Source organism: Gadus chalcogrammus, chromosome 15 (assembly GCF_026213295.1).
Source record: "Gadus chalcogrammus isolate NIFS_2021 chromosome 15, NIFS_Gcha_1.0, whole genome shotgun sequence".
NCBI lineage: Eukaryota > Metazoa > Chordata > Actinopteri > Gadiformes > Gadidae > Gadus > Gadus chalcogrammus.
Window position 1 is genome coordinate 12823420 of NC_079426.1, and position 12112 is coordinate 12835531.

The 12112-nt window shown below is 45.2% G+C and overlaps 1 protein-coding gene across 2 annotated transcripts in view; it reads right to left on the reverse strand.

Annotated features, from left to right (window-relative positions):
• Positions 1-5255, reverse strand: part of LOC130405071 (collagen alpha-1(XIII) chain-like) — an 87442-nt gene extending 82187 nt beyond the window's left edge. For both annotated transcript variants that reach the window (XM_056610033.1, XM_056610032.1), the window contains exon 1: positions 4540-5255. In XM_056610033.1, the coding sequence (XP_056466008.1) occupies positions 4540-4842 (303 nt within the window). In that variant the 5' untranslated portion in view covers positions 4843-5255. The remainder of the gene's footprint in view (positions 1-4539) is intronic.
• Between the last annotated feature and the right edge of the window lie 6857 nt (positions 5256-12112).

Sequence of the window (12112 nt, forward strand, 5' to 3'; positions counted from 1 at the left end):
GGTTCTTGGTAGAGACGGTCAGGCCCAAAGTGTCCCCCAGGAACGCAACCACAGATCCAACAGCAGTTGAACAACGCATCACACTCCAAATAAAGGATCCGTAGAGAGACAGAGTGTGCTCTCAACATGATAGTTAAATGTGGGCGCATACCTGGTGTGTAACCAATCACTGACTGCATCCAATGAGAATCGCTTTACACCTACATTATTTACGTTTATTTCGGGTCTGAGCTTCTTGTATATTTTTCTAGACGTTTCCATGAAGGATAGAAAGAAATAGGGAAATCAAATATTGTAAGTCTAGGATGGAAGGAAACACCAAATGTACAAATATCAACTGTGTGAATAAATAAATGGAGACTTAATTTTTTTTTCCAGAATCCTTCCAGGAAGAAAGGATCAATAACCGTGAATCCAACCCAACCAGAACCATTGTTAGAAACGGCAGACTCAAAACCAACCTGGAATCTCTCTCTCATCCTCTCTTCTCACCACACTTCCATTCCTTGTCCTCTCTCCCATCTACTACACACTCCCTCTCTTCCTCCCCTTACCTCATCTCTCTCTCTTCTCTCTCTCTCTCTCTCTCTCTCTCTCCCTCTCACACACTACCTCTTTCTCTCTCTCTCTCTCTCTATCTCTCTCTCTCTCTCTCTCTCTCTCTCTCTCTCTCTCTCCCTCTCTCACCCATTTCTCTGAGAGCTCTGTGTGTGTTATTCACCAAGAGTTCCAGGAATGTATTTGGTGTATACTGGAAGGGCCTGCATGGCGGCTGGGGAAGTGTTTAGTGGAGACCGGTCCTGCGAGACCGAGAGCTGCTGCATTACTCTGCGGTAGTGGTGGACGTCTAAAATGGCCCCTGGCTCGACCCGAAGTCAAACAACAGCTGAGGTGGCAACCGCCCTCCCCCCACCGACCCCACCCCACCCCACCCAGACAAGGTGACAGAGATAAGGGGGTACACTGAAAGAGGAAAGAAGACGAGAGTCCGTCCATCCCAGCCGGATCAACCTGTAAATAAGCAGGCCCTTCAAAGGGCGGTGCATCAAAAACGAAGGTCCCTCAAATGATCAGCCCTGAAGCGGCGAGTAATCATTATAAATACGGACGGCAGCCTTCTATGGGACAGCCGTTGATGATTCAGACGGTGAGTTACCCCGAGTGTATGAATGGTGACATCACCACTGGCATGCACAGCGGCCTTGATGGTTAGGGGTGGGTGAAGGGGTAGCTCCACCGTACAGTACCCATAGAGAGAGCTAGGGGGTGGGGGGGCCTGGGATGGTAAGAGCATTCCCCGCCTCTCCGCCTCCCCCACTTTAATGGTAACCCGATGCGGGAGGTTTTGATGTGGTTTAAACGTGCTATTTCAGGAGTATGACAGTGGCTTTCACAATCCCCTCATCAGATTAGCTTGAAGATCCCTAATATGCTGCCCTACCCCCCCTAGCCCCCTACCCCCCCCCCCCCCCCTACTCCATTGCGTTTGTAGTGCACTTAAGAGTTTTAAGCACTGTGCCCGACCGACCCGTGGCTGTTTAGAAGTCCTACTTAGAATTAATCGTTGAGTGGTCTGCGGACCTGTTTGAAGGCCTTCCGTCAGGAGCACCGAGCCGACCCATCGATCGGCTCGGTGCAGGGCCGGCCGATCTGCTGTATGCCAGCGCTTGTGATGAAGGAAGCCCCTGTGTGTCGTGCGCTCATTGTAAACGCCGTCATGCCGCGGCCACTTGAAGGTCACGTTGCGGAGCCCTGAGGTCATGTACACAAAGGGCTTGTGAAACAGAGACCGAGGTACTTAAGGAATTCCAGCGCTGCTAAATTTGGATGTCGGGGGGCTTAACGCAAAACATCTACAATCCGCGACAGCGTTTGAACTAGTGGAGGAGCGGCAGAGGTATCGGGGATTTGAACCCTACCAGGCTATTAAAAGACCTATTGATTCCTTGGAAAATGTCAACAATAAGAAGATCCTATGCTTTGGATCATTCACATGTAGGAGATAAACGAGGAGCCGTTTGATTTCACACATTCTTTATACGTAAAGCCATGCCAGATGCCTATAATGGGAAACTAATTATATTACAAAACCATATTCTGGGAGGGGCAGTGGCTCATCCCGCTAGTGCGCTCACCAGGAAGGCAACGTACCTGTTAGTGACCCAGGTTTGATCAGTATCTATACACTTAAGCTCATTCCCTCTCTCTATTTAATTTCCTGTATATTTTCACTGTCCTGTCAATGAAAGATGGACGACATTTATAAAAAAAAAAAAGTATTTAGCAGACCAAAAAAAAAACACTGTACTGTTGAGATGATTCATCCCAACAATATTTTTGTTTTTAAGAGCTCAGGGAATGGCAATGAAGAAGTTCTGAGAGTTGTGCCGAGAAGTTGTGATTAAGAATTCTTCCCTCTTGACCAAATGATTCCACCAGGCAGAAAGCAAGACTTCTGGTGCATCTATCTGAGAGCGAAGAAGAGACCATTCTCTTCGCAACGTCCTCCTGACTCGTCCTCCTGAGTGTGCAGAGCCCCTCTCTCTCTCTCTCTCTCTCTCTCTCTCTCTCTCTCTCTCTCTCTCTCTCTCTCTCTCTCTCTCTCTCTCTCTCTCTCTCTCTCTCTCTCTCTCTCTCTCTCTCTCTCTCTCTCTTCTCTTCTTCTCTCTCTCCCCCCCCCCCCTCTCTCTCTCTCCCCCCCCCCCCCCCTCTCTCTCTCTCATTCATTCTGCAGGGTGCTATTGCAAGTTATTCCAGAGCTGAAAAATGCATTTGTCTGCATATTCCACCAAATGATACAGTGTTTCCCACTAGTGTTTCTTGGGCATGCGTGCCTGCTTTTATTGTTCAACCCCGAGGCCTGTGCAAGCGTGCTGAGGTATCTGTCACTGAGAGCGGGGGGGCCACCCAAACGCAGGCCGCAGGCTGTACGGGGCTGAGGGGTCTAGGGGGGACTGCAGGGACCTGGGTGACGAAACCATGACCGGGGGAGGCTGTATTTCTCCCCTTTCCACACCTCAGAGTCGGGCCGCTGCGCTGCACACACAGCTCCTGCTCTGGAAAATGCACAGCCGGTTCCCTGGCCATAGAGAGGGCCTATGGAGGGCTTGTTGTGAATTCTCTCTTTTAAAAGCATGAGCAACATTAAAGGATCCGGGTAGAAAATTTGGATTTCATGGAAACTGTACATTTCAGATTCTTGGTTGATGCGATAAGTTGATGGCATTTATTTACCCGTAAGACCTTATTTAGGGTGAAAGCCTAAACCTCCATTTCCATCAGTGTCTAACATCTGACAGAGTACAGAGTTGTGACCACATGCAAACTGTTGCAAAATGTACATATAAACGCTTATATAATAGGTTTACTTTTGCCAATTGGACTGACATGATTGTCTGTTTTAATTAATTATTATCGAGTCAATGTATGAGATTCGTTATGTTATTTTATTACCAATCTCCCCCGCGTGTAGACCGACGTTTAATATTAAAAAGGTAAGATCGTAACGGTATTTTTATTGCATGGAGTGGACTAACGCTTACAGCTCCTCTTAATATTAGGAGATGCCCAAAGTGAAAGTGGAGGTGACTCAAAAGGTTGTGTCAAAGCAAACAAAAGGAAAGGAAAATAGGCTGCCTACGGACTTCAATCACCGTGGAAGAGGTTGTTAGTGTAGCTGTGGAAGTGGTCAATTAAAGGGCAAACCGGGGCCAAACAACTGTTTTACACAACAGATGGTAAAGGAGAGTGCGACTCAGGGTTATACCTACAAAGTAATGTAAAGTGAGTGGATCTGAAAACGCAATGTGTTGTTAAGGAGGAGACATCGTGCAGGTGTCCCTAAATACAAAAGTAAGAATGCATTTCTCGCTTTGTGTGTGAGCCTTATTGGTCATATAAAAATGCACCATGTCAACTGCATGGGGTTCTAATGCCAGTTAACTTTTTTTTTTTTTAAGTCAAGACTTAAAAAAAAGGTCTTGACGAGAGTGCATGAAGTAACCTATTGCAAATGTTATCATCAAAGTTGCACCTCGTGTGGCCAAGCATTTAATAAGTAGCATAGTACATACAATACACTCCCTCCCGCTCCCTCCGCTCAACCTCTGCTGGACTACTATGTATCCCCACATCACGACTCACTTCAATGGGTGCCCGGTCATTCAGCTGTTCAGCACCCAGGCTCTGGAACTCCCTCCCCCCACACATAAAACAGTCAGACACCATTACAACCTTCAAGTCACAACTCAAAACTCACCTGTTCAAACTCGCACACAACGTCTAACTGATCACTGTTTTGTTTGTTTTTTTTTTTTTTTTTTTTTGTTTTGTTTTGTCTTGTTTTTGTTTTATTTATTTCTTATTGCTTATGTTTATTTATTTATTTATTTATTTATTTTTTTCCACAATGTCTTGTTTTTTAAAAAATGTATGATGACTATATGCTCTGTAAGGTGACCTTGGGTGTTTTGAAAGGCGCCTCTAAATTAAATGTATTATTATTATTATTATTACATCTTTGCGACCATCGGCGCTTACCTCTTCCAGAATCCGGTCAAGACGGGCCAGGATAACGGGTTCCACCTGCTCCGAGGACATCCATGCGGTGACCTGCGAGTCCCGCTGCTGCTCCAGGCTGAATATCCGTGACTGCAATTCCGACGTCCGCAGAAAGACCGCCATGCAAACTCCCAGAGACAAGAGGCTTAAAATTATACAAATTGTCAGGCCGGCAAAATCTCCAAAGTTTCTCCAAAGCGGCTTCTTGCAAGCGTCCTTGTCGTCACAAGTCCTCCGCACTTTGGGGTGACCGGTAGCTCTCCACTGTTGTTCCTCTTCCATTTTTCATGCAGACCTACTTTAACTTTAATATGTTTTTTCCCCCACAATGAAATCCAAATATGAATCAAGAAGATAAAAAAAGACCACTTTTGGTAGGCTACTTAAGGTCTTGCCGCTGTCCTCCTTTCAAACTTTTTCTTGCTTGATATTCTCAAATAAGTATTTATAACAAAATCAAAACACGACTCATTCCTGTGGTGTTTGGCATCGTTCAAGTCGGTTAAGCAACAAAACCGAGAATAACAAAACCCAAGTCAACTCTCAACTTCACTTTGCACCAAGTTTCAGCCGAGCCATCTGATGGTGCTGTCCGAGCGGTGTAGCTGCAGCTCTCTCTCTCTCTGTCCCTGTGTACTGGCGGATCAGCCGTCAGTGCGTGCGCTGAAATCTGAGCCCCTCTCTCTCTCTCTCTCTCTCTCTCTCTCTCTCTCTCTCTCTCTCTCTCTCTCTCTCTCTCTCTCTCTCTCTCTCTCTCTCTCTCTCTCTCTCTCTCTCTCTCTCTCTCTCTCTCTCTCTCTCTCTCTCTCTCTCTCTCTCTCTCTCTCTCTCTCTCTCTCTCTCTCTCTCTCTCTCTCTCTCTCTCTCCTCTCTCTCTCTCTCTCTCTCTCTCTCTCTCTCTCTCTCTCTCTCTCTCTCTCTCTCTCTCTCTCTCTCTCTCTCTCTCTCTCTCTCTCTCTCTCTCTCTCTCTCTCTCTCTCTCTCTCTCTCTCTCTCTCTCTCTCTCTCTCTCTCTCTCTCTCTCTCTCTCTCTCTCTCTCTCTCTCTCTCTCTCTCTCTCTCTCTCTCTCTCTCTCTCTCTCTCTCTCTCTCTCCTCTGCTCTGGAGCGGTTATACACTATGCGCCTTTTGCTAGGCTGCTGCGCAAGTGCACGCTCCTCCTATGACTCGGGTTAGGCTAAATGTTGGGGCGGTAGGATAGGTTAGGGATTCAGCGGCGGCGACGGCGTTGCCCCCTTTGATCCGTGCGCATCCGCGAGGGATATTTTTAGGGCGAGCGCTGCCAGTATGCAGAGTAGCCGCGCGCCGCACGAGCGATTTTGCAGTCTGAAGTATTTCTGCCCTTCTTTTCAGCCCCGATCCATGAGGGAAAATACATAAACATATCTGAAAATAAAGTTACACGCTGGGTTGTATTTAGAGTAGTTAGAAGCAACTTTACAAACTTTTTTTATTGAACTTATTTTGCCAGATTTAGTATGTATATTCATATTCTTTGAAGTTTACTTAATATAATTATCTTAAAGCATTAATCTTGAATCACAACATAGGCATACAAAATAGAGAGAGCGTGTGTGTGTGTGTGTGTGTGTGTGTGTGTGTGTGTGTGTGTGTGTGTGTGTGTGTGTGTGTGTGTGTGTGTGTGTGTGTGTGTGTGTGTGTGTGTGTGTGTGTGTGCGTGCGTGCGTGCGTGCGTGCGTGCGTGCGTGCGTGCGTGCGTGCGTGCGTGCGTGTCTCTTTCTATCTGTCAGTCTGTGTGTGTGAAATGTGATGTAGGAATAACTGACTAATAGCTTAATACCATCATTTAATAAATCACTCGTCAACCTTGCCAAGATCAATTATAAACAGCATGATTTCTGAACCAAGGAACCAAATATTAATGAAGTCAGAGATTTAAACTGTAGAGTACCAACACTTTAAATGCCACAATTTATAATCTGAAAACTGCTCCTTTATTCTGCGGGAATAGTCAAGATGTCCACCCTCCCTGTGATCAGCTGTTTAATAACAGTTCTCAGGTCATCGCCGGGAGCCTTTGAAGTCCTCGTCTAGCACCTCATTAAAATGGCCGTCCCAGCCACACAGGATCAACATTGGCGTCCAAGCTGGACTCTTTGTTTGTTTGCTTCTTTGGCCCTCCCATGTTTTTGTGTGTGCTTGTGTCTGTTTTAGTGTACTATGTGTTTTTGGGATTACCGTCATTGCATACTTGCGTTATGACTACAACTAACAATTGGTGGGACTACAACTACGGACAGCTCTATTCCTGTTTAAACATAAATGTCAATGCTTTAAAAAATGTATTCAATTGAAAAATCGCAGACAATCTGACTTCACTGACTTTCAAAGCACAAATTTTGGTTTCATAAGCTGTTGAATATTCAATCACATTCAGTAAAATGTTGGCTGTCTAATGTTGTAAGATAAAATGTGTTACTTTTAACTATTCTCATGTATGTGCGGCATTCAGTTTGTGTGCATGTGTTCAAAGTTCACAGCACCTGTGACGGTGTAATTAAATTTAACAGCCACAGAAAAAGTCGTAGTTTGTCCATCACTGAGAAGCAAGACCCACTGTAAAGCAATGGAAAGTGCTGCTGTTCAACAGAACAAGCAGTCATTTTGTGCTAGGGAAGGTGTATTAACATCTTTTACATACTCAACATTTGTTTTTGGCCAATCTTTACCATGTCTTTAAACTGTCGAACTGACACATGTGACTTTAACGTCCAATGTCTGCCCCTCCATTTTATTCCCACAGCTAAAGTCATTTTTGTAAAGTTCACCTTTAGCTGTAATAAATTTACAGCTTGCGGATAGTTTCAGCATTTGTGTGCCGTCGCCCGGGCACAACACACATATTTCTGGTATCTTGGAATTACCTTTTAGAATAAGTAAAAATGTTTTGTTTTTTCAAACATGTATAACAGTAAACAACATGACTTATAAACGGAGCTGTCAAATTGCAACACTGGGTTTGTGAGAGTTTCCGTCTAGTTTATCCAAGGTTTATTCAAAGTGGATGGGTTCCATTGCTAGCAACACTTTGGTTGAATTCAAGCATGGGCCAACTCATAAATGTCTTTACCTCCTACACAAGTCCCCTCATCGCCACCCCCCAGTGTATGAGCTGACTTGATGGCAGATGCAATCAGGAATCAAGATAGTTTAACTCATGGGGATTAATTGGATTGACAAAACCACAAGAGTGGTTTATATTATGGTATTTTGTTTCAGGGACCACAGCCGCAAACAGAGTTCAAATAATAACGGAGAGTTCCTGGCTTGTGTGTCTCTCTCTCTCTTTGCGCCATAATTGTATTCAGAGCCAAAGTGACGGTCGCTTCGCCTGGCCGGCCACATCTTAAAAGACGTGAGACGTTACCAAAAGGTTTATGACTATGGTGAGATGGGCTGGGATGGAGTGGTGATGAATGCCATGCGTTACCAGAACTTGTAATTACAAGTCAACCGTCTGTCTGGCCAGCTGGCGGTGTCATTCTCCAAGATGGAAAACACATATTTGGAAATGAGTCTTAAGAGGTCCAAGAGGTACATCGCCATCAGTCGGACTGAAGATCAAATCAAAAAGTTGCTATGACAGCTGTGATAAAAGTTGGAGTGGGAAAGTAGCGAGAATTGATTCCTCTCTCATTAAGACACTCAACTACGAAATGGTAATCAAAATGAGATATTGCACATATCTTTGCCAATTTTAGTCCCTTGTTTCCTATTGATATATATTGATCTATCTATTACATGTTGTAAAAGTAAATCAATGGTAATGTTAGCAAACCTATGCTTCAATATTTCGGTGAGGTCTTTCTGCTTTGTATATTTTGGAATATTAGCCTGGCAGTCGTTATAAACGCAAGCCAACAGTGAAAACAGTAGTATATTGCAATTATTATCAGCCAATTTTAACAAAACAAAAAAAAATATATCCTATATAAAATGAGTAACATATGCCCCTAAACTTTATCACTCACAGAGCCCTCACCAGGGCATCTGTCTTGTGGATAAGTGCATAGTAATCTTCCAGAGAGTTCAATAGCTCAACATGTGCTGTGGTTTGAACAAATCTATGGAGGCTCTGCCATTTAATCTCAGAGGATTCAGTCCCCCCAAAAAAGCAATCCTACTAACAGGCTTCATTGCACAGCTTAAATTGAGCAGCAGAATTGTTTGGACTCACGGACGCAGGAACACGTTTCAGCATTTGTCTTAAGTATGGTTCTAAATGCCCTGTAGTTCTTATCTGTAGCTGCCCGAGGGGCCCGACCAGGGCACAGGGTCACTTTAATAGTTCAGGGACCTGCAGTCTCAGGCCCCTGAGATTTAAAAAACAACCATACAGCTTCTCACTGCAGTTGTCCTGGTGTTATAATCACCACAACCATTTGTTACACATTAAAGTGAAGTTATCAGAGGAAGTGAGCAGTGTGTGTGGGTGTGTGTACACAACATGCTGACCAGGAATTGTCTGTAACCAATTAACAAAGTCCGCTCTGCTCTACAGGGATGGAGGTATCGAGAGAATATGTGTGTTTGTGTGTGCAACAAACACACATTCTCTCTCTCTCTCTCTCTCTCTCTCTCTCTCTCTCTCTCTCTCTCTCTCTCTCTCTCTCTCTCTCTCTCTCTCTCTCTCTCTCTCTCTCTCTCTCTCTCTCTCTCTCTCTCTCTCTCTCTCTCTCTCTCTCTCTCTCTCTCTCTCTCTCTCTCCATCTCCCCCCCTCTCTCTCCCTCTCCCTCCACAGTGTTTGAAGGTTAGTAAGATTTAGGATCTTCCAAATGAACGTGTCCGTCTGTGAGAGCCACCTTGGGTGGTAAGAGTGTAACAGAGAGGATGGAGGACAGAAAGAATGAGGCAATTTCCACACTAAATGATGGAACCCAATAATAGTGCTGGGACCCAGGGTTAATAAAAACGCACGACACATTCTGCCACCAGAAACACAGCTGGGAAGTGAGTTTGAGAGCCAGTGGCCAGGAGCATGCAGTGAAGGCGACTGTGTAGAACTTCATCTACTTGGGAGGCAGACAATCACAGCATAGAAGCATACAAGTGTCTTACCACCTGGTCACACTTCACAGGGGTTTGTTCTATTGTATTTCATTTATAACCAACTATTTTATATCTTTTAACTCTTTGCACTCCTCTCTACCTTTAAATTATGCCAATGCCAATTTAATTCTAAAGCCTTTTGACAGGTAAGTAGAGCTTAGCAGTGAAAGATCCTTTAAAAGGTTTAAAATACAATAAGATCTATGATAGACACCAAGACTATGAACTATATTATAGTGCCTACAATACAGAAGAGGCTATAGGATCAGCACTGTTTTTGCTGAGCGGTGACTGAACGTATGGGAAAGGAGAGGGTAAATGTCTCAAGGTCAAAGAGCGAGAGAGAGAGGGATGTCCAAGCTGGCCCAGGGCTAATCACTGGTAATTACCTGCAGGTGTGTCCGGAAAGGGGCCGCGTCCTTTGACTGAGTGGACAAATGTGTCTGTCGTATCACTTGAGGTCCATATAGATCTGGCTGAATGAGATGGAAGCCAGCCTGGTGGACCACCATGAAACCACCACCAGCATTTCATTAAATGACCCCGCCCTGGCAAATTAGAGTCCATACATTTAGCATAACGAGGTCAATTAATAATTTTTTAGTGCTACTTAGTGAGTGTAATGGTATCCCTACTTAATTGTAATATGCTCGGCAGTTGTAAGAAATGGAAATGTCTCCTGTAAAACATCTGGATTGAGTTGGACTGTTTTATCAAAAGCGTTCATGTAAAAAAAATTGAAGACAAAGATTTGTACGTAAAGCGAATATTTTCTCAGCATATGGATGCTGTTGGGTGTAACTTTGAGTGGTTTTGCCCATTATTGTTCCATCTGGCATGACCTAGTGCAGTCTGGCTCAGACCTGCCCTCCCACAGCCCACACAGTCAAACACCATCAACTTCTCCGCTGCGGGCATCCTTGTCTTTTCCATTAATCTGCTTCTAATCACCTACAGAGCCAACGGAATAACGGCTTAATAATGACTGCAAAATCAGTTTGCAGATATTTTTATCCAAAGTGGCTTAGAGTGAATTTATTTGGAATCATGAAATTAACAAGCTGGGTCACCGCTTAATGATGACTAACAGATAGACTGTGAACATTGAGGCAGAAACACAGAGAATTTGGGCTTGGAGTTCAACACCATCCCATTCCCAAAGACCCGCCCTCCTCCTCACAGAACACAAATAACCCTCCAGAAGAAGAGCCAAAGTGCTTCTTGCTCATCTCCTCCACCACCTCCTCCTCCTCCTCCTCCTCCACTTCCATCTGGTGGACCACTGTATCAAGAAATTGTGGTTTCTAAATGTCTAAATTATAACCCATGGGTTCCTCTACCGGGTGATTAGACGGTGAGGCTGCACTGGATCAAAGCAACGCGTCGTGATGCTGGATGGACGACCATGAGCTCATCAGGTCCCGAGTTCCCGCTCTCTGCACCCATGCGTGTCCAAGCCGTGTCAGGCACACCGTTCGCAGTACGGTAGCACATGCCCAAAACGGCCAGCCTGTCAGGCGTGCACGGTTCACCGCATGTGGCACGCCACACCTGCATGCAATCATAACACTCAGACTGTGCTACCCTACCCCAGTTGAGAATCGGTGGCAATAATTTGCAACAATGTGGATAGTGTGTTCACAAGGTCTCAGGAGTACCTTATGTGTTTTCTTTAACTCTGTTCTTTGGTTAACAGCTTTCTGGATCTTGGATTTTGGGGGGGGAGGGGGGTCCCTTTCTGGCAGCTTTGTTCTTTACTGTTTCAGACAGACCGACAGACAGACAGACAGACAGACAGACAGACAGACAGACCGACCGACCGACCGACCGACCGACAGACAGACAGACACTGACACACTTTCAGCAATTCGCAGTGCAGCCCCTGTGCCTCAGTGCTCACTCCTCCACATGCACACTGGCCTGTGCACAGCTCTTGTGGTTTTCTCACTCTTCTATAATTAGGTAGCTCCACCCTCCATGTTATTTTCTTTGGGGAGATTAAATTATTACCGACATCCACGTCAGATAAATTACAGGCCGTGCTCTGCATTTATGGTCAGATCGTTTGGTTTGCGCTGCCCTTAAGCGAGGAGCTGGGCCCCAGCTCGGGCTCCCCGTCCACGGGCCTGGCACCTGCCCCTACCCCATGGCGTCTCCAGCAGGCCCATGAACACCAAGGCTTTTTCCACTTTGGCACGTCGTCTTTGGCCAGCCAGCTGTTGAAAGGGTATGGTTGTTGGTTGCATGGCATTCACACTGGGCTGCACGTACGATTACACTTGGCTACACTGAAGAACTGTTTGCATTTTTTTTCATTACATTTGCACAGTTACACAAAGCTGGTCCACTGAGCAGTTTAGACTCCTCTACTGCTACAGCAAGACCACCACCTCGAAGCTGTTGTTTGGAAAGTTGAAGAAATTCCTATGTAACATTTCAAAAAAATACAAAGGACCCTCTTCAAGGTCCAAAAGGTCTTTA